The 27095-nt window shown below is 38.6% G+C and overlaps 1 protein-coding gene across 8 annotated transcripts in view; it reads left to right on the forward strand.

Moving 5' to 3' along the window:
• The first annotated feature begins 1023 nt into the window (after positions 1-1023).
• The window catches only part of LOC127359585 (complement C1q-like protein 2), a 75145-nt gene continuing 49073 nt past the window's right edge, over positions 1024-27095 (forward strand). The window contains exons 1-4 of one of the 8 annotated variants that reach the window (XR_007882663.1): positions 1029-1263; positions 1432-1536; positions 4367-4498; positions 4592-4770. Coding sequence is in view for 7 of the 8 variants with exons in the window: in XM_051393508.1 (XP_051249468.1) it covers positions 1083-1263; positions 1432-1536; positions 4367-4498; positions 4592-4770 (597 nt within the window). In the remaining variant the exon portion in view is untranslated. Of the gene's footprint in view, positions 1264-1431; positions 1537-4366; positions 4499-4591; positions 4771-27095 lie in introns of all 8 variants that reach the window. The other 7 variants (XM_051393508.1, XM_051393511.1, XM_051393510.1 and 4 more) reach the window with 7 other exon arrangements.

Consider the following 27095-nt stretch of genomic DNA (forward strand, 5'->3'; position numbering starts at 1 on the left):
AGTGTCCTGAGATAACTTCTGTTATGAATTATACAAATAAAATTGAATTGAATTGAATTGTGAATGCTTACAAAAGTATTTCCAAAGAAACTAATGGTGCAGTGAAATCACACTCACAAATGGTTTATCCTCTTTTTCAGAACATGCTGCAAAGCTGAAAGAAGTGGAGCAGCAGAAGTCTGAGTTAGAGAGGCAGGAGACTACATTGATCATCTCAGGGTCAACAAACTCATTTCTTTAATCCTGCCTCCTCAAACATCATCACTTCTGTGAAGTTGGTGTTTCCTCATTCCCAAAAACCAAACTGACAACACATTTCACATGATGTAGTGGGCTAAAATAAGTATTAGGAGCAGCAGCAGGAGACTGAGCAGATTATATATAAACCTTTATTTTATCAGGTAAGTCCCACTGACATCGAGATGTCATTTTCAACAGAGACCTGAGTACATAAGTGTTTAAGTACAAACAAAACTTATAAGATAAAATATATAATCTTATATATTCTTAAAATATATAAGATCAGGTATAAGGGAAGATAAGGAATGGATAGACTGTATTGATCCTGTCAACATCAGGGTGGGATTTAATTATGTCCCCCGTTGCTGGACATCAGCTGTTCCTGGTGGGATAGGTGACTGAGAGTGGGCGGACTGAGGATCTTGATGGACTCAAAGGTTCATCCATAGGTTGAGACATAATTTGTGTTGAATGGCTGATGTGCAGTGAAGTTGGCTGGTGACCAAACCTGTCTAACTTTATAAAACAAAAACACACCTCTGTTGAGTAATGCTGTCAGTTCATTAAGTGAAACCAGTCTGTCACAGTGTAGTATGAGGAAATAAACTCAGTGCCCATTCCTTCTTCACTCAACACAACACTTAATTTCTGTAATGGCTCATATATATATACATTCTCATTCTGACAATGGCTGAGAATAAATCATGTGAAATGGGGATAAGGAAATATTCTGTCTGTGACGTCCACCTCCCTCACCTTCACGCCTCTTTTTGCTGTACTACATAAACCTCACACCGGTCTACAGAGGACACAGTTCACCTGTGTAAGCTGCCAGTGTGACAATGAAGATCACTGTGATTTTCCCGTTGCTGCTGCTGGTCTGCTCTGGCTGCACTGATCAGAATAAGCAGATTGCAAAGCAACAGCCTTGTCCACAAGACATCAATGCTGTGCTGAGAGAGATGACCGCTACTTTGACTCAACAGAAGTTTGAGATGAGATTGCTGCAAAGAGAGAATAAAGGTACAGTATTATGTCGGGTAATGAGAGAAGGAATAACATCAGGAACCCTTCCACTGTTGTTTTACAAGGGAATCAATATCATAGCAGTTCATATCCAAAAGCATAGAAAGTGCAAAAAAAGTATTCAAAACAAATCACATTAACAAGTTTATTTCTCCTCTTTTTCAGAGCATGCAGCAAAGCTGGAGCAGCAGGAGACTGAGTTAAAGAAGCAGGAGACTGAGTTAAAGAAGCAGGAGACTGAGGTTGACAAGCTGAAGCAACAGCTGAAAGGTACTGTGTGTGTGAAATCATCATGTTTGATTATTTGTATAACAAAAATGTAATGTATCTTTACAACACCAATACTACTACTGTGTGGTATAAAATGTAATTTCCCAGAATATTACTTACTCTCAAATACCATAATATCAAGTATTGAAACTGATAACTGCTGCCATAATTAGTACGTGCATGTATTGGAGAAAGTGTTTATGATTTCTACCAGCTGCTTCTGCTCCTTTGAGATTTATAGCACATTTCATTTTACAAAATTCAATCATGATGACCAACTTCTTTAATTTCTAACCTATTTAAAGTTGTATTTGTCCTGATGCAACTGTACAATAATTTATCACCAAGTTGGAATACATTAAATAATCTCTTACACATGCTGCCAGAATAAGAACTAGAACCATGTTTCTAGCTAGTATGCATATGTTCAACTGTCAAACATTAGTTTGATTAGAGATAATTATTAGGGACCGAGCCATCCACCGCTGGAGGCCCCTATTGTATTTGTTATGTTTCTTATTATTATTTTTAGCCCCCTTTGACTTCATTTTTGCCCCCCTGAACATATACGAAAACTCAATTTTATTTGGCAAAATTGTCAGGCCTGGTGAAAATGGGCATATTCTATGCGTCGTTTTCGGGTTGGCCACTAGGTGGCGCTACTATCATAAAAAATGCCCTTAGGCTAATAACTTCTGCATAGTTTGTCGCACATTCAAAATGTATCCAGGCGTTCGGTGAATAGAGCTGAATCTTCCGATATAGGCCACGCCCACTTCCGCCTAGAATTTTTCTCCGCTAGAGCGCGAAATGTTCATAAACTACTCTTCCGTGTTCCCCCCATGCGCTTGTCTGATTCGCACAAAATTTTTCACGCAGCATCTGAGGACCCTCAAAATAAAAAAGTGATTAAAAGAATTTTGACATTTCAAAAAACCAGCACGTTATAAAATTAGTACTTCCTGTGAATTTTTCGTCAAAAAAGGAAGTGGACCATTTCTCCACATTGGTATGTCTGATTGAAACCAAGCTTGAGTCCATAGTTCCACATGTCTTCCTTAGGCATCTTGCACAGTTTCAGGCCATCGCCACCATTTTGATTTTGATTTTCACTTTTGGCGAACTTTTCGCATTGTATTTGAATGAACTCCTCCTAGGAAATTTATCGGATCTGCTTCAAAATTTGTGAGTACACTCAAAAAATGGTGCTCATTAAAAGTTGTGCTATTAGACTGTACGTTGAACGGCGTGTCTGTGGCATCTTGTCGATTTTGAATTCTGTCGTCCTACAAACTGATTGAAAAGTTGAGCTGTGACTGTACATCAAACCGCGTGCCAGTGACAGTGTCCTCATAACTTCAGCGTACGTGGTCCAATCTTAATGAAACTTCACGTGTTTGATAACATTCTCGCCTTGAACATGTCTACATGACAACATTCAGACATAGTGATAGCACCACCTTCTGGCAACAGGAAGTAAGAGCTGCGTGTCGATTTTGAGCTAATTTACGTGAGATTTTCATGTTTTGGTCCGCACGTGTTACGACGGCACGCGACGTGGGCTGCAGCATGCCCCGAGTTGCGTGGAGTGCGAGGTCCCGCCCAACGCTGCTTGCAGCTTTAATTTTGAGATTGTTTTTCAAAATTAGCAATTCAATATTTAAATCTTTTAAATCTGAAATATGTTCAAAATTTAATGTATGCTAAAATAAAAAAAAACATTAAAGCTGCAAGCAGCGTTGGGTGGGACCTCGCACTCCACGCAACTCGGGGCATGCTGCAGCCCACGTCGCGTGCCGACGTTACACGTGCGACCCACATCATGAAAATCTCACGTAAATTAGCTCAAAATCGCCACGCAGCTCTTACTTCCTGTTGCCAGTAGGTGGCGCTATCACTATGTCTGAATGTTGTCACGTAGACATGTTCAGGGCGGGACTGTTGTAACACACGTGAAGTTTCATTGAGATTGGACCACGTACGCTGAAGTTATGAGGACGTGTTCAGGGCGAGACTGTTACAGAATATATGAAGTTTATTGGAGATTGGACATTGCACACTGAAGTTATGAGTGCTGTTTTGTGGCGAATCCGGCGAATTCGACAAATCGTCACTGGCACGGTCATTTCACGTAACTCAGCTCAAAATCGCTGTGCAGCGCTTACTTCCTATTGCCAGTAGGTGGCGCTATCACTATGTCTGAATATTGTCTTGTACACGTGTTCAGGGCGGGACTGTTATCAAGCATTTGAAGTGTGGAGCCGATTGGACAATGTACACTCAAGTTATAGTGAATTCGTGTTTTGTGGCGGTACATCAAAATTTCCCGCCACCCCACACACCAATCAGCTATAGCATTATGAGCACTGACAGTGAATAACACTGATTATCTGGTTATCAGGGCTCCTGTCAGTGGGGGGGGTATATCAGGCAGACAGTGAACATTTGGTCCTCAGAGTTGAAGTGTTAGAATCAGAAAAAATGTGCAGCGTGAGGATCTGAGTGACTTTGACAAGAACCACATTGTGATGGACGACTGGGTCAGAACATCTGGAGAGGTGTCAGTTAGACCTCCAGTGTACTGCTGATGTGCCCCTGAGCAAGGTACCCAACCCCTAACTGCTCACAGTGTCCCTACATGGCAGCCCATCACTCCACCATCTCTCCACATTTGCATGTCTATAAGCCCTCCATATGCATGATTTTATTTCAGGCCAGTGTGTAAAGTAAGAGTGAAAAAAGAATTTCCCCATTGGGGATTAATAAAGTATATCTTCTTCTTCTTAATGTGGCTGATCGGTGTATACATATTGCTCTCTCTCTCTCTCAGTTGGGCAGGTGGCTTTCTCAGCCTCTCTGTTGGCTACAGGCAGCGGACATGTCGGACCCTTTCCCAAACAAACTACTCTGATCTTCAAACATGTCCCCACAAACATTGGAAAGGCCTACAACCCACACACAGGTACCTGAACTCTGTTATTTTTACCTATGCTGATGTCTAATGTTGCAACAGTTGAATTTTCATTTAAAAAGACTAAAAACAAATGTTCAACAGGTATTTTCACTGCACCAGTGAGAGGAGCCTACCACTTCGAGTGGTACATAGGAACACAAGGAGGTGCTCAACCTTCAGGAGCTGTGTTGGTCAAGAACTCACAACACATTTTTATTGCATATGAACATCAACCATCCCATTATGGGTCTTCTGCTAATGGGGTTACACTGCTGCTAGAGGTTGGAGATGTTGTGTTTCTGCATCTGTGGGTTAATACAAAGGTGTTTGACAGTTATAATCACCATACCACCTTCAGTGGTCATCTGCTTTTCACCATGTAAGACAGAAACACTTCCTCTTTTCCTTTAAACTCTGATAATCATGCAGGTTTTTGCTGTCTTGAACAATTCTTGTACTGAATTGATCTTAAATGTAATCTGATAATCTTGAATCACTGTAGTAATGTATAGTGAACTTTCTTTGCAGTGCAACAACAATTTCTAATAATTTAAATGTTGAGACATTTTTCATCTGGTCTGGATCTGCAGTCAAATATACTCAAGAGAAATAATCTAATATATAGGTGATTCTTTTTTCTGATGCTCTTGTCATTAATAAAATAATAAACATATATACAACTAACTTTCAAATGATTCAACATATAGCTTTAATTAGACGAGTCTAAGCTGACAATTTAACAGCAGTAAGATCAAGATAGTTAAACTAAGTTTATTCAACTGGCTCCTGGAATTTCCCTCATCTCAGAGTTAACAGACTTGTTTCTTTAATCCTGCCTCCTCAAACATCATCACTTCTGTGAAGTTGGTGTTTCCTCATTCCCAAAAACAAACAAAACTGACAACACATTTCACATGATGTAGTGGGCTAAAATAAGTATTAGGAGCAGCAGCAGGAGACTGAGGAGATTATATATAAACCTTTATTTTATCAGGTAAGTCTTGATAAGACCTGAGTACATAAGTGTTTAAATACAAACAAAAATGCAAAAAAATTTAAGATAAGATAGGAATGGATAAACTGTATTAATCCTGTCAACATCAGGGTGGGATTTAATTATGTCCCCCGTCGCTGGACATCAAGTCCCACTGACATTGAGATCTAATTTTTTTCATCTGAATTAATAAATTTAATTTAAAGTGTAGAAAGGAGTTTGAATTATTGGAGAAGTGGCAAAAGGATTAAGAATGTAAAATATACTGTTATATCTGTGATGCATGAATAAATGTCATAATGTGGTCAAGATTTGGTTGAAAGGTTGAAGAATGTCTGTCTGTGTGTCTGTCTGTCTGTCTGTGTGTCTGTCTGTCTGTCTGTCTGTCTCTCTGTCTGTGTGTCTGTCTGTCTGTCTGTCTGTCTGTCTCTCTGTCTGTCTGTCTGTCTGTGTGTCTGTCTGTGTGACATTTATAAGACAGATCCACACTCCTGGCACCGATAACTAATATTTATTTATTTCCATCTTTATTACACACGCTGATGTTCTGATCACCATCAATACTAATTTCCTTTGTTACAGTTGATTTGCTTATAGAGGTTGTTGTTTACAGCTTTGTATTCCCGTAATATACTTATTATCTCTTTACATCACTATTCATTAATATTTCCAACTTTGTTGTGGTTGTTTTTGTCCGATTAATTTTGGTTAGATAATTAATTAACAATCAGCATACAGAATTATTTTATATTATTTATATCTTTATTTTGTTGGTTGATCATGAAAAAACATCCATTAATATACTTCTAACACTATCCACTTTTTGTCTTCTTTTTTCCTTTCCTTTTTTAATCTTCCCTTGGTCTTACCTGCACTGCTGTTGAGTTTTACTGTGCTCACCAACATCAGGTTCATCAGATCAGAATCACTTTTCATGCAGCTTCACATATGGATACACGTACGACAAATATACATTATTTCATACAGGTGACTCACCAAAAACTACATTAGCACACATTCTCTTTTCACTACACATTTACACTTTATTCCCCTCTTTAATTTGTCACTGTCCTACCCCATCTCTTTTTATTTTCTCTTCATTCATGAACAGGCTCTCTCCCGTTGGGTCTGGGAGCTGTTCAGTGGGTGACAGGTTGTCCCCCAACAGCCAGCTACCTCCTCTGGGCCTGCATGGGAAAGGTAACCCCTGCCTCAGTAAAATAAAATAAAATAAAAATATATATATATATATATAAAATAATAATAATAATAGTAATAAAAATAAATAGATATCGCACAAAATTTAAACAAACATAGACAAATAAATAAATAAGCTTTGTGCTCCCAACTGCAGTCAAGGGTTGTCATGGCGATGGCACTTGCTGTGTGTCTACAGGGTCAGAGGTTTCATTTCACAGAGATTTTAGCTGACACACATCTCTCATGATCAGTGTTGGGCATCTTACTTTAAAAAAGTAATTAGTTATAGTTACAAATTACTTCTCCCAAAACGTAATTGAGTTAGTAACTCAGTTACCACATTGTAAAAGTAATTAGTTACTCAGCAAAGTAACTGTGACATTATTTTTTATGTTCTGTAACGCTATTACATTCTATAACATCTTCTATAACGTCAAAGATTTATTTGAACTCAATAGATTGCAGCCATATGCTCATGATTATGCTTCTAGCACCCAGATGCTGACTCCTATAAACCAAAATGGGGATATTTTCAGCAAGACGAGAGCCTGCCAAGCACATGTGGTCAGATTTTGTGTGTAGAGTCAGCAATGTGAGCACACTGGCTGTCAGAGGAAGCTCTGCTTCTGCTTCACTTCTGAAATTTCTCCTCCTTCCTAATATGGAAGTTAATGCAGTTGGTCGGCAACCGGCACAACTTGTTTTGTGTTTTGAAGTACAAATTATGACTGTGAAGCGAAAAATTTTGACCATGAGAGAAAGTTGAAGACAAGATTTTTAAACGATTTCAAATATTCTCTCCACTCTAGCGATGATACACACTAATGGAAAAGTCTCAGAAGGGCTGAAATTTTCATGGATTTAGATTTACACACGAACGTGTCAAAAGTGTAAATGTATGCAAAAGCTAAATTAATGCAAGAAAGTCCTATTTGTTGTGAACGTTTTAATGTTTGAATGGAGTTTCTATGTAAATGTATGAATGCATTGAAAAAGGTTGAAGATGTTTGAGTTTGAAGGGTTTTCTAATTTACTTCCATTGTAACTTTGTTGAAAGAAAAGATTCACATTTTGAAACGTTTTAATGGGTTTTAAAAGTTGAATGATAGCTTTCAGTGTTTGTAACGTTGAAAGTCTAGTGTTGAAAATTTGTGATAGAATTAAAATTCACTATAAGGAATGAATAGGGTAGGTGCCAAATAAAGATTTTGTGCCGCGTTTTGAGAACGTGTATGAGAACAGTTTAAGTATGAGTTTAAGTATTTTCTTCCACTAAACGGTGCAGTATAATCACACTCTAAAACTATTGTATCCTCTTTTTTGGAACATGGTTCAAAGGTTAAGAAGCTGAAGCAAAAGCTGAAAACATGAACACAATTTACCAGAATATAATTTATTCTTATTCTTGGAGAGAATGTGTGTGATTTCTACCTGCTGCTTCTGCTGTTCTCAGATTTATAGCAGGACATTTCATTTATTACAAAATTCAATCACGGTGGCCAAGCACATATTTCATTAATAATCTAGTTATTTAAAGTTGTATCTGTAATGTTGCACCAGCAGAAGGCTGCTCAGTGACAACAAGAATGAAGTAAGGGTGTGTAAAAAGTACAGGAAAGGAGCTTTATAACTTTCCACAGACTGGTGCTACATGTTGAGCATATTCCCTGGGGGATGTAAATCCAGGTATGATTTTCTTTATACGTGTAGAATTTTAGATATTGATGCTTTTATGCTGGAAGTGTGTAAGAGTAGTTAAGTGAGTAGATAATTAGTATAATTGTTATCTAGGGATAACAATATTTGCTTGCTCAAGAAAACTGTCTGAGATAACAAGATCATTAGCTTTCGATCTCTAGAAAATGAACATTTTAGTGCAACCACTGCAGTTTTCTGCTTCAACAATGAAATGATTTTAACCGTCAAACATTGCTATCATTCGAGATAAATGATTGTGTGATTTTAATAGTTTTTTGAGAATACCGTTAATGATAATAATCATTTAAAATGTATCTAAAGTGGTGGATTCAACACAAATTTACAAATAAATTGGTGAATACACAGTCAGGCAGGTGGCTTTCTCAGCCACACACAGGTACCTGAACAATTTTTTTACCTATGTTGATGTCTAATGTTGCAACAGTTGATTTAAAAAGACTAAAAACAAATGTCCAACAGGTATTTTCACTGCACCAGTGAGAGGAGTCTACCACTTTGTTGTCTTGAACAATTCTTGCACTGCACTGATCTCAAACATAACCTGATAATCTTGAATCACTGTAGTAATGTATAGTAAACTTCTAATTTTCCTTTATATAAAATACATAAGAGCAGTGTCACATCAATTTATAAAAATGAAAATGTTCAGACTTTATTTTTGTTTATCTGGATCTGAAGTCAAATACACATAAAACTACCTGTGCTTCTTCATACAGCTAGATTTGCCCCCACGGCCTGCTGTGTCTTTGGTTGCAAGATCTGGCATAAATATAGTGACAAAACAATGAACCAATCCAAAGTAGATTGTAGAGTTGAGTGAGAACTGATAATACGACTATCAAACAAGTAAAATGTGTCAATATACAGAATTCTTTCTCTTGTGATCAAAACCATTGCTCTGAAACTTAATTCAGTTCATATATATTAATAAAAGATGTATTCTTCCTTTTGTAATCTGTCCAAATAAAAGCAAGAAAGTAAACTACAAAATAGTAGCACAATACATGGAACCACTGATCTTATTTACTATTCACTGCCAGTCCACTACATTTCAGATATTGTACTTGTATTTATCTGACAGATATGGTTAGTAGTTATTTTACAAAATAAGAGTTTACAAAAGAAAATAATAAAATACAACAATGTTTAAGATTAAACCAGTTGTTTCCAAAATTCCCTCACAACTTATCAGATGAATACACTTAAAAAATTGCCCAATGAGGGAAAATTATCTAATACTTTACAACAAAAATCAAAGATTAGAAAAAAGTCCAAGAAACTGATAACAGATTTGTGTCTCACAACTTTGTTTTCCTTCTTTTCTCTCCTATTAACCGTCTCAGGACCTGGACATGTCAGTGGTATAGTACTTAAGATTACTTAAGAAGTTAAGTATATGTATGCATTTTGTGTAGGTATACATTTTAACCAATCCAAATACGCTGGTACAATTGTCCCTCTAAACTACTATGCAGTTCAACTGTGCATGAGCAGTACTCGAATCTAACAGCATGAGGCAGCAGAGACTGACAGTCGAAAAGCAAGAAGAAGTTTGACCAATCATAGTGTTGGATCCATTCCCTCTGCCAATCTAAATACAACACAGGGAAGGTCATGATTGACAATCACAACATTATTTCAAAATGCAAATTTGATTTGAAAGATTTTATCCTTCTCACTCCAGCTGGATGGTTCCTTTACTGAGGACCATTCTTATAACTCCTTTGTAAACTTCAATGGACGGGGATGATGTGGAAAATGTAATAGTTAATTAATTAACATTAATAACGTTAGTCTAATGTTACTTAATTTGAAAGCTTGATTACTTGTTCAGCAAAGTAATGTTATATTATATTGCCACAGATTAAATGTGACTTTTTATAGTATTCATAATATTAATTATTATTGCAGTAAAATCTGTAACCATAATGATGAGTCCCCAGCAGCAGAAGTAACGTTACCTAGAAAGTTACTGGGAGATGTGTGTCTGCAGTGTATGTGTAGTGTAGTGTGTAACTAGTGGTGGAAGAAGTACTGACATATTTTACTATTTTAGTAAAAGTAGCAATACAACAATGTAAAGTTACTCTGTTACTCCATTAGCTACATACTCTAAGTAAAAGTCCTGCATTAAAAATCTGACTGAAGTAAAAGTACACAAGTCTTGGCAGGAAATGTACTTAAGAGTAGCAAAGTACTCAATATACAAAAAGCAAAAAGTTATATCTTTCATACATTTTAAAGTTGTCAACATAAAGCTAATCTTAACAACTGAGCTCTAGTTTTGTACAGTCTTATTTATAACAAAGCTATTTTCTAGTTTTATTTTATATAGAGGGTCAACTGTTTTTAAATATAAAATATTCACAGAAATATAACTGGTAACTACAGCTGTGAAATAAATGTAATGGAGTAAAAATAAATAATATGTTAAAAATCCATTCCATCTAAAATGCAGTGCAGTATAAGTACAAAGAAGCATAAAATGGAAATAATTGTTTTCTTAATGGCCATATTTATATGTTCAATAACTTGAATAACTGAATAACTTGATGATACAAAGCAAAGTGGTGGGAAAGCATGTGAACTGAGTGTTACACTAATGTGTTATTCAGAATATTTCCCCGAGGTTGGCAGGCATAGGTGGCGCTAGGGCATCAGATATGGGGAAGCCACCCTATTATTAAAACATATTTAAACTCCCCATTGAAAACAAATCCATCCATCATTTTTAGTTCAACAAATTCAGCCCACTAATCTTACACTGCAAAAAATAACAGGAAGGTGTGACGTAGTGAGAGTAAAGCTTCTCCACTGATCTCTGGACAGTGATGACTGAGGAAGTTCTGCTACTGAACTCTGAAGTTGGTAAATGGTAAATGGACCTGTATTTGTATAGCGCCTTTCTAGTCTTCCGACCACTCAAAGACCACTTTACACTACACGCCACATTCGCCCACATTCACACAGCGATGACACAGCATCGGGAGCAAGGAGGAGCCAGGGGTCGAACCAACAACCTTCTGATTAGTGTCTTGACGTATCTTATTTGCTTCAGTGATCATTTTCGGGACACTAGGCTTCCCCTATCCCTTTTAATAGTGCCGCAGATGTTGGCAGGTGAATATTATGATATTTTAGAATACAGTGAGTCTGTTAAATTAAACTTTATGCAACACAATTACACAAATATCTTTTTTGTTGTTGTTAAAATAATCAAAGCCTTCCTGTTGCTTCAGCTTGGCAACCTCAGTCTTCTGCCTCTCTACCTCAGTCTTCAGTCTTCTGCCTCTCTACCTCAGTCTTCAGCCTCTCTACCTCAGTCTTCTGCCTCTCTACCTCAGTCTTCAGTCTTCTGCCTCTCTACCTCAGTCTTCAGTCTTCTGCCTCTCTACCTCAGTCTTCTGCCTCTCTACCTCAGTCTTCAGTCTTCTGCCTCTCTACCTCAGTCTTCTGCCTCTCTACCTCAGTCTTCAGTCTTCTGCCTCTCTACCTCAGTCTTCTGCCTCTCTACCTCAGTCTTCAGTCTTCTGCCTCTCTACCTCAGTCTTCTGCCTCTCTACCTCAGTCTTCATTCTTCTGCCTCTCTACCTCAGTCTTCAGTCTTCTGCCTCTCTACCTCAGTCTTCAGTCTTCTGCCTCAGTCTTCTGCCTCTCTACCTCAGTCTTCAGTCTTCTGCCTCTCTACCTCAGTCTTCTGCCTCTCTACCTCAGTCTTCTGCCTCTCTACCTCAGTCTTCAGTCTTCTGCCTCTCTACCTCAGTCTTCAGTCTTCTGCCTCTCTACCTCAGTCTTCTGCCTCTCTACCTCAGTCTTCAGTCTTCTGCCTCTCTACCTCAGTCTTCAGTCTTCTGCCTCTCTACCTCAGTCTTCTGCCTCTCTACCTCAGTCTTCTGCCTCTCCAGTTCCTTCCTCCTTTCTATACTCATACACTGCTATGACATCGATACCCCTGTAAAATAACAGTGGTTCCTATGGAAGGGGTCCTAATGATATTACTTCTCTCATTACCTAACATAATGCCATACCTTTGTAAGAATCTCATCTGAGCTGTCTGTTGAGTCAACGTAGCCTTAATTTGCTGTTATATGGTGTTACTGATGATGTACATACAGAGAAAATGGCTTTTAAATGCTTCTGTGGAAGGGGCAGCAGTGGAGTCTATTTTTAGACAGCTAGCCTATATCAGTTTAAATGTATGCAATATTCAGAATATTTTCACTGCTGTCAAACAGCCCTTTCTTGTGGAAACTAAAGCCATTAAATCCATCTGTGCTTTTTACAAAGCCACCAGACTACTTTGACAAAAACACAAATTTTACCTTACAGAAGAGTTTCTGGTGTCTTTCTACCGCGAACCACAGCACCTAATGTTAGATCATTAGACATATGTTACTCCTCAGAGTAACAAATACACTTTAAGTCATAATTCACTACGACTTGAGTTCTGAATTTCAGTCCCCTTTCCATCACTGGTAAGAAACGTGATCATCTTTTCAACTTCATTTCCTTATTGTCCTTCCTCTGCTCCTTATACGTATTATAGCACACTACATCATGTGAAATATGTGCTCAGTTTGTTTTGTATTTTTGGGAATGAGGAAATATCAACCAAGTTGTTTTTATGCCATTTATTTCTCTGCTTGAAAATCAACCTTTATGTATATCATCATATTAATGTGTTCATATTGTAAAAGGTACACAATAATTCTAATTTATTTTACTGTATCTCTCTCAGCACAGCATTGATCTGGTCTTGTGGAAAGGGCAGTTGTTCTGAATTGTTCTTTGAATATTTCCTCATTTCTATGACACTACATGTATGTGCCAATATCCGTAAGAGGTCGGTGGCACACTACATCCGTAATTAAACCCTGAGGAAACTGCAGCACGAGTCTCAAATTGTTAGCAAGCACTTGGCGATGGCGGCAAGGAAAAACTTTCTTTTAAGAGGACAGACCCTGACTCTAGGTGGGTGGCCGTCTGCCTCTACCAGTTGGGGAGAGAGAGAGAGAGAGAGAGAGAGAGAGAGAGAGAGATGGATGGGGGACGATGAGCAATGATAATAGTAACTGTAGTAATAATAATAATAATAATATCAGTAATATTAGCAGTGGCAGTCCAGCAGGACCATGGCTGGAAGGACCACCAGGATCCATAAGAACCTGCGAGACGAGAAAGTAAAAGAACTCCGGGGAAGAAGCTATACAAGGAAAAGTGTATAGAGAAACATAGGGCTGGCAGCAGTAGCCACGCAGCTGATCTGGGTGTTCAGGCGGCCTATGTGAACGGGATGTAAGTAGGCAGGGGAACCAGCAAAATGTGGTCTGACAGACGAAAATGTAAGTGCTGGAAAAATGTGTTTAAACATGGGCCAGTGTATTTGTTCCCCTGGTGTCCGGCAATAAAAAATTCCCATCTTGGAAACTTGTCCATCCACATCCATCCAAACTTGATTGAGTCTTGTGGTGAGTGTGGAACAACAGCTTTATATATGTATATATACATCAAGCACTGACAGGTGGAGTGAATAACACTGATTATCTATCATGGCTCCTGTCAGTGAGGGGGTATATCAGGCAGCAAGTGAACATTTTGTCCTCAAACCTGATGTGTTAGAAGCAGGAAAAATGGGCAGCGGGAAGATTTGAGCGACTTTGACAAGGGCCACATTGTGACCGCTAGACGACTGGGTCAGAGCATCTCCAAACCTGCAGCTCTCATGGGGTCTCATTCTTAACACAAAAGCTTCAGTCAAAGCTCAAACAATGGAAAACTACATGGAAATATGACATTTTTTCATGTAACATGAGGAAGGTTATAGAACAGTACACAAAACTGATAACGTTTGATGGTCCTGAGTAACAAGTTCAGCCAGGTTTTTTATGCTGACAGTAAACCTCCGCTGATTAATGTGCTTTCATAAGGAGTGAATCAATGAGGAAATAAAACAGTGTGTCAGGCTCTGTAAGAGGAAGGTAAGACACAGAAACTCTGGGTTTGTTGACAAAACCTGCCAGCGAGCAGGTCAACGTCACAGAGTCTAAGTTACTTCTCTTTCAGGAACTGATAACAATTGTGTTTTGTGAAACACTACCAGAAATCAGATCATTCTGTGAAGTTGGAATTTCCTTATTCACAGAGGCAGGACAATGAGAAAATGAAGACAATAATTACAACTGTATTTTCTCATGTAGAAAGAGTACTGAAAAATATTACTCAATTACAAGTAAAACTACTGGTGTAAAAGTATTTTCCTCAAAAACTACTCAGAGTATTAGTTACTTTTTAACTGCTGATTTGATGCATTAGAAATTACAGACATTGAAAAGAAAGAGGAGATCTGCTTTCAACAAAGCTAATTTCTCTGATACATGATAAAAGGTATGAATGGATAGGCAATTTATTTTCTATACAAATACACAGATAAAGCAGGAATCTTGTGTTAAAAACATATAAACTATGAAACAAACAGCATATGTGTAAATACATGTCAGAAGGTGGTGTGGCTCTACCAGATTTCCATCAAGCCATCAAGTTTTATCTTGATGAATTAAACATAAATCATTAAACATAAATATATATATGTACAATGTTGGGGGAATTACTTTTAAATAGTAGTGTTTGCTCGTTACTTCTTAAAAAAGTAATCCCTTACTTTACTTAGTTACCCTCTATGGAAAGTAACTTTTTACCTTACTCGTTACTTTTATGGTGCTCGACTTTGAGCAGAATCCCATCTCATTTCCTAAATGTGTATGGGCCTACATAAAGTTCTACTATGGAGGACATAACAGGTATTTCTTTTGTGCTCTTTATTATGAAAAATACCACAAACAGAGCACTTGACAAGAAAACAATAATACAAACAATAATACCAAATGGCATAGTTTGCATATGCGTACATCCTGCAAATTCCCTCTCCATTTTCTGATAACATTCATCCAGATAGCCCGTGAAAGTTTTAAGATCTGGCTATGTTTTTCCTTGCCCTTGACGCCAAGTGCTTGCTCATGGTGGTACTGTTGGGTCTCTGTAATTAATGTTATAAAGAGTTCGATCTAGACCTGCTCTATTTGAAAAGTGTCCTGAGATAACTTCTGTTATGAATTGGCGCTATACAAATAAAATTGAACTGAATTGAATTGAAATATAAAACAAACACTAATCAGATTTTTACATTTGAACAGAGACATAAGAAGTGTAAACCAAACTACTGATCAAGAACCAACTCAGCTGTTTGTTCAATGAACAGAACAGATCAGGTATAAAGTCAGAAACTAATGACGAGCTGATAGAGTCCAAAAGTTGTTTGAAATGAGAGAAAGTCCAAATGATTTGAGAGGAATCTGCAGCTTTAAGGACTGATGTCAGAAATCCCTTGTGTTAAAGAGGTGAACTTGTGGAGCAGCTTTAGTGAGGAAATCAATCATTCCATAAAGAATCATTCAACAAATATAAAAGTGATCAAACTGACATGTTGGCATTAATTCAATTCAATTCAATTCTATTTGTATAGCGCCAATTCATTATGAGAAATCCCTCTTTCATTTTTTGTACGTCTGGATAAGATCTACGCATGTGTCAATTTTTATGCATATCGGTGAATGGGGACCTGGGTGACACAGTTTATGGGCCCCTGTGGGGCCACTTTGTCATGCTCATAGTGGACCCCTAGAAAATAAGAAAATTCTTCGCCACGACTGACATGTGCGCCATGTTTCATGAGTTTTTGAGCACGGGAAACCTTCAAAAACGCGTTTGTTTGGCAGGAAAAATAATTTATTCAATTACAATAGGGCCATCGCACGGTCAGTGCTTGGGCCCTAACTACTAAAGGTTTGTTTCACCAACTTCCGCCCCTCGCTATGATTGACAGGAGGTTTTGGGGTGCTTTTGGTGAGCAGGGAGAGGTGTACAGGACACAGAGAGAGAGAGAGAGACGACCTCCGAGCCTCAATGTGGAACTTGAAGTAGACGCTCTGTGTAATATAGTTGAGCAAGTTTGATAAAGTTGATAAGTACGTATGATTGTTAAAAAAAGAGAGAGAAAAACCTCCCTAATATTAGCAGGAAAACTTTCTGATTTAATATTCACAGGAAATGAAATGCTCAACATTCATCAAAACTTCCCATTTCACGCAAACTTCCTGCAGTTATTGTGCTCACTGTTTGGGTTTATGTTACATGGTTTATCAGTTGTTCTGTGCTGTTATTGTCATCCATTGAATACACTATGAAATATCCATATGTCACCTAGTCAGGGCTCATCAGTTTACTCAATGATAGAAAAGGGAAAAAGGTTAGGAACCACACATATAGAGAATTAAAATGCTGTGGCTCATTGGTCTGTGGACTGTACTTATATAGTACCTTACTAGTCTTCTGACAACTCAAAGTGCTGTACACAGTACACTTTTTTAGATAATACAGTGCGCAGTGCACAAGTACACACTTCAAGTACATTAAAGCTAGGAAAACCAATCCAGTGTATATGCTTGACAATTAAATAGCACTGTATTGCATTAAGAAACAAAATGCCTGAATCAAAGCTGTTTTTTTCCCCACAATAAAGTATAAAATATAAAAATAACAAACCCTCTTTTTAACCTTGTCGCTGTCTGGAGGGAGTTTCTCTTTCCAGTGTTTGGTGGTTCAGTGCAGCCTTTACCTGAGTGAGTTACTGAGTTACTGTCTGTATTCTGATCACTGTTTATCGTCTCTACATCATTAGCAAGCATTTCAAAAGCCTATTCTTTGGTTGTTCTGAATATCCGATAGGATGGGATTTAATAGGACACCACTAGTTTCCTTTTTGGTCTTTTTCTTCTTTTTTGACACTGAAGCATGCAAACAAAAAGAATAAAGGGTGTACTGATTTTGCTTGCAGTCACTTTCCATGTATCTTTATTGTTTTTACTTGTCATTGTGCTAATAAATTCAACACAATAAATATATAAATGTGTGCATTCAATTTCATGTCAGTCCAGTTAGTGTATTACATACATACTATTACTTTGTGTTTAAATGGATGCAAACAAACATTTAACAGCATTATTCTTCGTAGAAAGCCATTCAAATACACAACATTAAAGCTAATGATGTGTTTCTATTGCACAACAACAAAACACAAGTTTATTTCAGGTATCATCACTTTCTTCATCAAACAAACATTGTGTTGGAAGCATGTGTCTGCCAACGACTGATGACTGTCAGTTACTTACACAGAAATGAACACAACACTTCATGGGAACTTGTAGGTGTGTGTGTGTGTTTTTTTGACTCGTACTAAAAAGCTTGCCAAATATTGATGACTAATACCTGTAGTGACACAGAAATGAACACAACAAACACGTAACGTGCCAATGGCCCTGCACAGAGAAGCCTGAGTGACAAGGAGGACAAGGAGGAGAGGCTATAGGGAGAGAGCGGGAGACAAGACGGAGAAAAAGAGACAGAGACACAATAAAGAGACCGGTCCTGACCTTCCTGAGGCCCAAAACAAAATTCTGCATGAATTCAGCAGATCAGTGTACTTTGAATGAATATTTAATCCGTAGTCAATGTCAATCCATTGCTTTCAATCTTGCAATAGTCCAGAGAAACTAAACCTTGACTGAGACACTGGCTAATCAATGTCTTGTTCTAAATGTGACTTGGCCCCTACTTGACTGATCAGGTGCCCAAAACAAAATTCTGCATGTATTTTGTTTCAGTAAGGATAACAAGTTTAATACTGAATACTGAACAGTGAAAAGTTTGTCTGTTTGCCAATGTGTTCTGATAGAAACTATATAATTGTGCCCCCTATACAAATAGATGCATGATAAAACTGGGTTCAGGGAGCTACTGCTGATGACAGCAGGGCCTGTGTCTGCTCTCAGTGGCTGTAGGGCTCCTCAACCTTTCCCTGACACAACCACATACTGTATTTAGCTTCTATGATATCCTTCGGCTGTCTGCGAGCTCTTGGATTGCGTTTTTGAATAGTTGACACATAGCAAACATAGTGAGAGCAGAACGAATGTCAGTTTGCCTCAGTTTTCCAGTTTGGGTGAGAAAGACTAAGAACAAGGCTTTCAAATGAATTATAATTTAGTTTAGGTTTAGGGTCCATTAAAACGCTTGAATCATATATAGCTGCTACTCCACCTCCTCGGCCTGTGCCTCGAGGAATGTGAGTATTAATATGACTGGGGGGGATTCATTTAGGCTAACATACTCCTCGAGGGACAACCAGGTCTCAGTAAGACAAAGTAAATCAATATCATAATCTGATATTAATTCGTTCACTAAAACAGCTTTAGAGGACAGAGACCTGATATTTAACAGCCCACATTTCATTCTCTTATTTTGTGCTACTGAGGAGTTGGTTTTAATTTGTATTAGATTTTTATGTTGAACTCCTCTTGTTTTTATTTCTTTAAATAATTGAGGTGGTCGGGGACAGACACAGTCTCTATGGGGTTTTGGGTGGGTGACTGTTCTAAAGAAAGCGCAGAGAAGTGTGTAAGACAGCAGCTCTGCTTCCTGGTCCCAACTCTGGACTGTCAGGTTTTAGAAATAAACTTTGCCATATTTCTAGATAAGAGAGCCGCTCCGTCCAAAGTGGGATGGATGCCGTCTCTCCTAATCAGACCAGGTTTTCCCCACAAAGGCTTCCAGTTATCAATGAAGCCCACATCGTTTGCTGGACACCACCTCGACAGCCAGCGGTGGAATGACGACATGCGGCTATACATGTCCTCACTGGTCACATTGGGCAGGGGTCCAGAGAAAACTACGGAGTCCGACATAGTTTAGCATAATTACACAGCGACTCCACATTAATCTTAGTGACCTCCGATGGGGTTCGACGGGCTTCTGCGGTTTGCGGCTATGCTTCTCCCGGACAGTCACCCTGTCTCCCTGTCTTCCCGGCTGCTTGGGAACTACCGGGGGACGGCTAACAGAAGCTACCTTCGGTCGCTACCTATCAAAGAAAAAGCCTAATAAGTACGTATGATTGTTAAAAAAGAGAGAGAAAAACCTCCCTAATATTAGCAGGAAAACTTTCTGATTTAATATTCACAGGAAATGAAATGCTCAACATTCATCAAAACTTCCCATTTCACGCAAACTTCCTGCAGTTATTGTGCTCACTGTTTGGGTTTATGTTACATGGTTTATCAGTTGTTCTGTGCTGTTATTGTCATCCATTGAATACACTATGAAATATCCATATTTCACCTAGTCAGGGCTCATCAGTTTACTCAATGATAGAAAAGGGAAAAAGGTTAGGAACCACACATATAGAGAATTAAAATGCTGTGGCTCATTGGTCTGTGGACTGTACTTATATAGTACCTTACTAGTCTTCTGACAACTCAAAGTGCTGTACACAGTACACTTTTTTAGATAATACAGTGCGCAGTGCACAAGTACACACTTCAAGTACATTAAAGCTAGGAAAACCAATCCAGTGTATATGCTTGACAATTAAATAGCACTGTATTGCATTAAGAAACAAAATGCCTGAATCAAAGCTGTTTTTTTCCCCACAATAAAGTATAAAATATAAAAATAACAAACCCTCTTTTTAACCTTGTCGCTGTCTGGAGGGAGTTTCTCTTTCCAGTGTTTGGTGGTTCAGTGCAGCCTTTACCTGAGTGAGTTACTGAGTTACTGTCTGTATTCTGATCACTGTTTATCGTCTCTACATCATTAGCATGCATTTCAAAAGCCTATTCTTTGGTTGTTCTGAATATCCGATAGGATGGGATTTAATAGGACACCACTAGTTTCCTTTTTGGTCTTTTTCTTCTTTTTTGACACTGAAGCATGCAAACAAAAAGAATAAAGGGTGTACTGATTTTGCTTGCAGTCACTTTCCATGTATCTTTATTGTTTTTACTTGTCATTGTGCTAATAAATTCAACACAATAAATATATAAATGTGTGCATTCAATTTCATGTCAGTCCAGTTAGTGTATTACATACATACTATTACTTTGTGTTTAAATGGATGCAAACAAACATTTAACAGCATTATTCTTCGTAGAAAGCCATTCAAATACACAACATTAAAGCTAATGATGTGTTTCTATTGCACAACAACAAAACACAAGTTTATTTCAGGTATCATCACTTTCTTCATCAAACAAACATTGTGTTGGAAGCATGTGTCTGCCAACGACTGATGACTGTCAGTTACTTACACAGAAATGAACACAACACTTCATGGGAACTTGTAGGTGTGTGTGTGTGTTTTTTTTGACTCGTACTAAAAGCTTGCCAAATATTGATGACTAATACCTGTAGTGACACAGAAATGAACACAACAAACACGTAACGTGCCAATGGCCCTGCACAGAGAAGCCTGAGTGACAAGGAGGACAAGGAGGAGAGGCTATAGGGAGAGAGCGGGAGACAAGACGGAGAAAAAGAGACAGAGACACAATAAAGAGACCGGTCCTGACCTTCCTGAGGCCCAAAACAAAATTCTGCATGAATTCAGCAGATCAGTGTACTTTGAATGAATATTTAATCCGTAGTCAATGTCAATCCATTGCTTTCAATCTTGCAATAGTCCAGAGAAACTAAACCTTGACTGAGACACTGGCTAATCAATGTCTTGTTCTAAATGTGACTTGGCCCCTACTTGACTGATCAGGTGCCCAAAACAAAATTCTGCATGTATTTTGTTTCAGTAAGGATAACAAGTTTAATACTGAATACTGAACAGTGAAAAGTTTGTCTGTTTGCCAATGTGTTCTGATAGAAACTATATTATTGTGCCCCCTATACAAATAGATGCATGATAAAACTGGGTTCAGGGAGCTACTGCTGATGACAGCAGGGCCTGTGTCTGCTCTCAGTGGCTGTAGGGCTCCTCAACCTTTCCCTGACACAACCACATACTGTATTTAGCCTCTATGATATCCTTCGGCTGTCTGCGAGCTCTTGGATTGCGTTTTTGAATAGTTGACACATAGCAAACATAGTGAGAGCAGAACGAATGTCAGTTTGCCTCAGTTTTCCAGTTTGGGTGAGAAAGACTAAGAACAAGGCTTTCAAATGAATTATAATTTAGTTTAGGTTTAGGGTCCATTAAAACACTTGAATCATATATAGCTGCTACTCCACCTCCTCGGCCTGTGCCTCGAGGAATGTGAGTATTAATATGACTGGGGGGGGGGATTCATTTAGGCTAACATACTCCTCGAGGGACAACCAGGTCTCAGTAAGACAAAGTAAATCAATATCATAATCTGATATTAATTCGTTCACTAAAACAGCTTTAGAGGACAGAGACCTGATATTTAACAGCCCACATTTCATTCTCTTATTTTGTGCTACTGAGGAGTTGGTTTTAATTTGTATTAGATTTTTATGTTGAACTCCTCTTGTTTTTATTTCTTTAAATAATTGAGGTGGTCGGGGGACAGACACAGTCTCTATGGGGTTTTGGGTGGGTGACTGTTCTAAAGAAAGAGCAGAGAAGTGTGTAAGACAGCAGCTCTGCTTCCTGGTCCCAACTCTGGACTGTCAGGTTTTAGAAATAAACTTTGCCATATTTCTAGATAAGAGAGCCGCTCCATCCAAAGTGGGATGGATGCCGTCTCTCCTAATCAGACCAGGTTTTCCCCACAAAGGCTTCCAGTTATCAATGAAGCCCACATCGTTTGCTGGACACCACCTCGACAGCCAGCGGTGGAATGACGACATGCGGCTATACATGTCCTCACTGGTCACATTGGGCAGGGGTCCAGAGAAAACTACGGAGTCCGACATAGTTTAGCATAATTACACAGCGACTCCACATTAATCTTAGTGACCTCCGATGGGGTTCGACGGGCTTCTGCGGTTTGCGGCTATGCTTCTCCCGGACAGTCACCCTGTCTCCCTGTCTTCCCGGCTGCTTGGGAACTACCGGGGACGGCTAACAGAAGCTACCTTCGGTCGCTACCTATCAAAGAAAAAGCCTAATAAGTACGTATGATTGTTAAAAAAAGAGAGAGAAAAACCTCCCTAATATTAGCAGGAAAACTTTCTGATTTAATATTCACAGGAAATGAAATGCTCAACATTCATCAAAACTTCCCATTTCACGCAAACTTCCTGCAGTTATTGTGCTCACTGTTTGGGTTTATGTTACATGGTTTATCAGTTGTTCTGTGCTGTTATTGTCATCCATTGAATACACTATGAAATATCCATATGTCACCTAGTCAGGGCTCATCAGTTTACTCAATGATAGAAAAGGGAAAAAGGTTAGGAACCACACATATAGAGAATTAAAATGCTGTGGCTCATTGGTCTGTGGACTGTACTTATATAGTACCTTACTAGTCTTCTGACAACTCAAAGTGCTGTACACAGTACACTTTTTTAGATAATACAGTGCGCAGTGCACAAGTACACACTTCAAGTACATTAAAGCTAGGAAAACCAATCCAGTGTATATGCTTGACAATTAAATAGCACTGTATTGCATTAAGAAACAAAATGCCTGAATCAAAGCTGTTTTTTTCCCCACAATAAAGTATAAAATATAAAAATAACAAACCCTCTTTTTAACCTTGTCGCTGTCTGGAGGGAGTTTCTCTTTCCAGTGTTTGGTGGTTCAGTGCAGCCTTTACCTGAGTGAGTTACTGAGTTACTGTCTGTATTCTGATCACTGTTTATCGTCTCTACATCATTAGCATGCATTTCAAAAGCCTATTCTTTGGTTGTTCTGAATATCCGATAGGATGGGATTTAATAGGACACCACTAGTTTCCTTTTTGGTCTTTTTCTTCTTTTTTGACACTGAAGCATGCAAACAAAAAGAATAAAGGGTGTACTGATTTTGCTTGCAGTCACTTTCCATGTATCTTTATTGTTTTTACTTGTCATTGTGCTAATAAATTCAACACAATAAATATATAAATGTGTGCATTCAATTTCATGTCAGTCCAGTTAGTGTATTACATACATACTATTACTTTGTGTTTAAATGGATGCAAACAAACATTTAACAGCATTATTCTTCGTAGAAAGCCATTCAAATACACAACATTAAAGCTAATGATGTGTTTCTATTGCACAACAACAAAACACAAGTTTATTTCAGGTATCATCACTTTCTTCATCAAACAAACATTGTGTTGGAAGCATGTGTCTGCCAACGACTGATGACTGTCAGTTACTTACACAGAAATGAACACAACACTTCATGGGAACTTGTAGGTGTGTGTGTGTGTTTTTTTGACTCGTACTAAAAGCTTGCCAAATATTGATGACTAATACCTGTAGTGACACAGAAATGAACACAACAAACACGTAACCTGCCAATGGCCCTGCACAGAGAAGCCTGAGTGACAAGGAGGACAAGGAGGAGAGGCTATAGGGAGAGAGCGGGAGACAAGACGGAGAAAAAGAGACAGAGACACAATAAAGAGACCGGTCCTGACCTTCCTGAGGCCCAAAACAAAATTCTGCATGAATTCAGCAGATCAGTGTACTTTGAATGAATATTTAATCCGTAGTCAATGTCAATCCATTGCTTTCAATCTTGCAATAGTCCAGAGAAACTAAACCTTGACTGAGACACTGGCTAATCAATGTCTTGTTCTAAATGTGACTTGGCCCCTACTTGACTGATCAGGTGCCCAAAACAAAATTCTGCATGTATTTTGTTTCAGTAAGGATAACAAGTTTAATACTGAATACTGAACAGTGAAAAGTTTGTCTGTTTGCCAATGTGTTCTGATAGAAACTATATTATTGTGCCCCCTATACAAATAGATGCATGATAAAACTGGGTTCAGGGAGCTACTGCTGATGACAGCAGGGCCTGTGTCTGCTCTCAGTGGCTGTAGGGCTCCTCAACCTTTCCCTGACACAACCACATACTGTATTTAGCTTCTATGATATCCTTCGGCTGTCTGCGAGCTCTTGGATTGCGTTTTTGAATAGTTGACACATAGCAAACATAGTGAGGGCAGAACGAATGTCAGTTTGCCTCTGATGTCGGGGCTGTTGATGGAAAATGAAGACACATTACTTTACAGTCTGTGCAGTGTGTGATTCTCCATCCTTAGACTCTGTATTTGTGTAAAGAAAAACTCCCCTCAAAAAGCCCTCAACAAGACAAAAATGGAGGAAATGTTATGGAAGAGCAATAGAAGAAGGATCCCTCTTCCAGGATTGACAGACACGCAATAGATGTTGTGTGTACGCAATGGTCCAATGTAGTAGACTCACACTCTGGACAATCAGTCTGATGTCATTTTAGACATATGAAGAATATGGATTGAGGAGGGTGTTCAAACTTCCAGATGTTGCCAAACAGACGCACCATTCACACACAGTGATGTTGAGGAAATGTCCAAATTCTTTGGAATGTGACTCCTTAGTAATGTTCATGCCAAGTAGTGATTGCTCAATGAGCCACAGCATCTCTATATAAAGCCAGCTGACTGCTGGTTGGTACAACAGATCAGTTGATCCGCAGATCATTTTCTTACTGCCAAATCTACACTGTCAGCAGACACGTAAGTGTTCAAGATTCCTTTTATTTTCTACCAGTGGATCAAACATTTTACTGTTTTACATCTTCATTGATAATATTGTAAATTGCTGCTTTCTCAATGCACATTTATAATAATGATGTTTAATTGTTTCCTTATCATACTGGAGCTCCTGTGAAAAGTCACAGTCATGCTTCTAACGTCATTTTGTTCACTCATGATCTTCTTTTTTGTCTGCAGTTACCCACAATGGCCAAATACATCACCCACCTTGATGTGTCCCTTGATTCTGATGATGAGCAAAAGCTCCAGTCCCAAGGCTACAAGAAAATCAATGTTGATCTGAACAAAGGAGCAGGAGGAAAGAACATCTATATTTGGTACAAACACGGCTCAACTCCAATCACCAGGATTCAACTTACATTCACTGATGAAATGGCCATTGGATTGAGCAATGCAGGCTACACAAAGGTCACTAAAAACCTCAATGATGGAGTATGTGGTGATGTCATCTACATGTGGTACTTCAGAGGGACAAATAGAGAGTTCCATACTCCCATAGTGGAAATTGATATCACTACAGATGTAGCAAGTGAAGGCAGGAAGTTTACCCAGGGGTGGGAGAGGCTGGCCTGTGATGTGAACCGTGGTGCTGGAGGGGACTGGATCCACATCTGGGTGAAGAGAGAGAAACAAACATACATCTGTGATGTCACTGCCTCTGATTCCTTCGGCTCAGACGTCGACTTCTGTAAGAAGGGTTACATCCGTGTGGATGAAGATACTAATAGGAGTGCAGGAGGAGCCTATGTCTTCATCTGGTACCGTCAGACCACCAACTCCAAGGATGCACTCACTGATCTGAATGTCTCCACCAATGAAACCGAGCGTCAGGCCCTTCAGCAGCAGAATTACACTCCAGTGAATGTGAACCTCAACGAAGGAACCTGTGATAACCTGACATACCTGTGGTACAAGAAGGGTGAAGTCAACAATCCCATTAAGGCCATTACCCTGCTTCTCAACATGGCTGCTGTTGAAGTGTATGAAAGGGCTGGTACCAATGTTATTAAACGAAATCTCAATGCAGGGAATAAAGGCAGCACTGAGTATGTGTCTTTCTATCAGTGAAAGCCTCAGAAAGAGTTCTTCATGTTAACAGAGCTGAGAATCATCAGCACAAGTGGAAAGCTCAGTCCAACAATGCTGTTAAATGATTTTGGTGATTGTTTCTAACCCTTTTCTCTCTTTTCCTACAGTATATGAGACAATGTGATTAATGATATTACAGTAGACTCCTGGTAATATCAGAGAGTATCAATAGTATGTGGGTTGTACTGTTAAACCTGTCAATGAAATCAAACTTTCAAAATATGTTTTTCAACAATGTTAATCGATCGTTGCACGATGCATATTAGGCCTCTGTATCACTTTATTCTGCACATTTCCTTCTTTTTTAATAAAGACAAATTTGCCTGTGATGTGTGTTTGCTTCAGACTCCATACAATAGAAATGTTTAACATCTTCTGCCCATCACTGTTATCATGCAGAAAAAACAGAGACATTTTGTAAGTGGAAAGTGAAAATAAACTGCTTTAATAAAACACGGCCCGGTAAGCTTGAATGTATTTTAATGACAATGTGACCTAGGAACGAGCCTAGGGCGACTGGGTTCTAACAGGGGTAAGAAGTATTAATTACCCAACAGACGAAAACACAAGAGAAATCATTGATTTGAAAATAAACAGACTTGTTAACACTAACAATGTTAACAGGACCTTGTATAAAACAATATATGAAAAAGCTAATGAACAGAGAGTAAAAAAGGTAAAATGTCTTTTCCCAGGCTGCAGTCATCTATTGAACCCCCATGAGTTCAATGTGGCGTGCCCATAGTTACGCTGTTAAGCTATACCAGTCAATGACCAAAGCACATGGTCCTCAAATTCAATACATGCAAGAACTAGAAGAAGAACAAACTTAAATCTAAAGCAAAGGAAGCAAACAGACAATAATACATGCAGAACGAAACCCAGGAACTCAAACTATAACTAACATTTAGGCTAACTAACATATAATGTAAGCAAAAGGCCACAGCCACACGTTAAGTCATTATGAAGTAATTGAGTTCTTCTACCTTTTATATTACTTTACTTTACTAATTTTCTTCCATTCCAACCGATTTTCTATTATTTCATC

Source organism: Dicentrarchus labrax, unplaced genomic scaffold (assembly GCF_905237075.1).
Source record: "Dicentrarchus labrax unplaced genomic scaffold, dlabrax2021, whole genome shotgun sequence".
Lineage (NCBI taxonomy): Eukaryota > Metazoa > Chordata > Actinopteri > Moronidae > Dicentrarchus > Dicentrarchus labrax.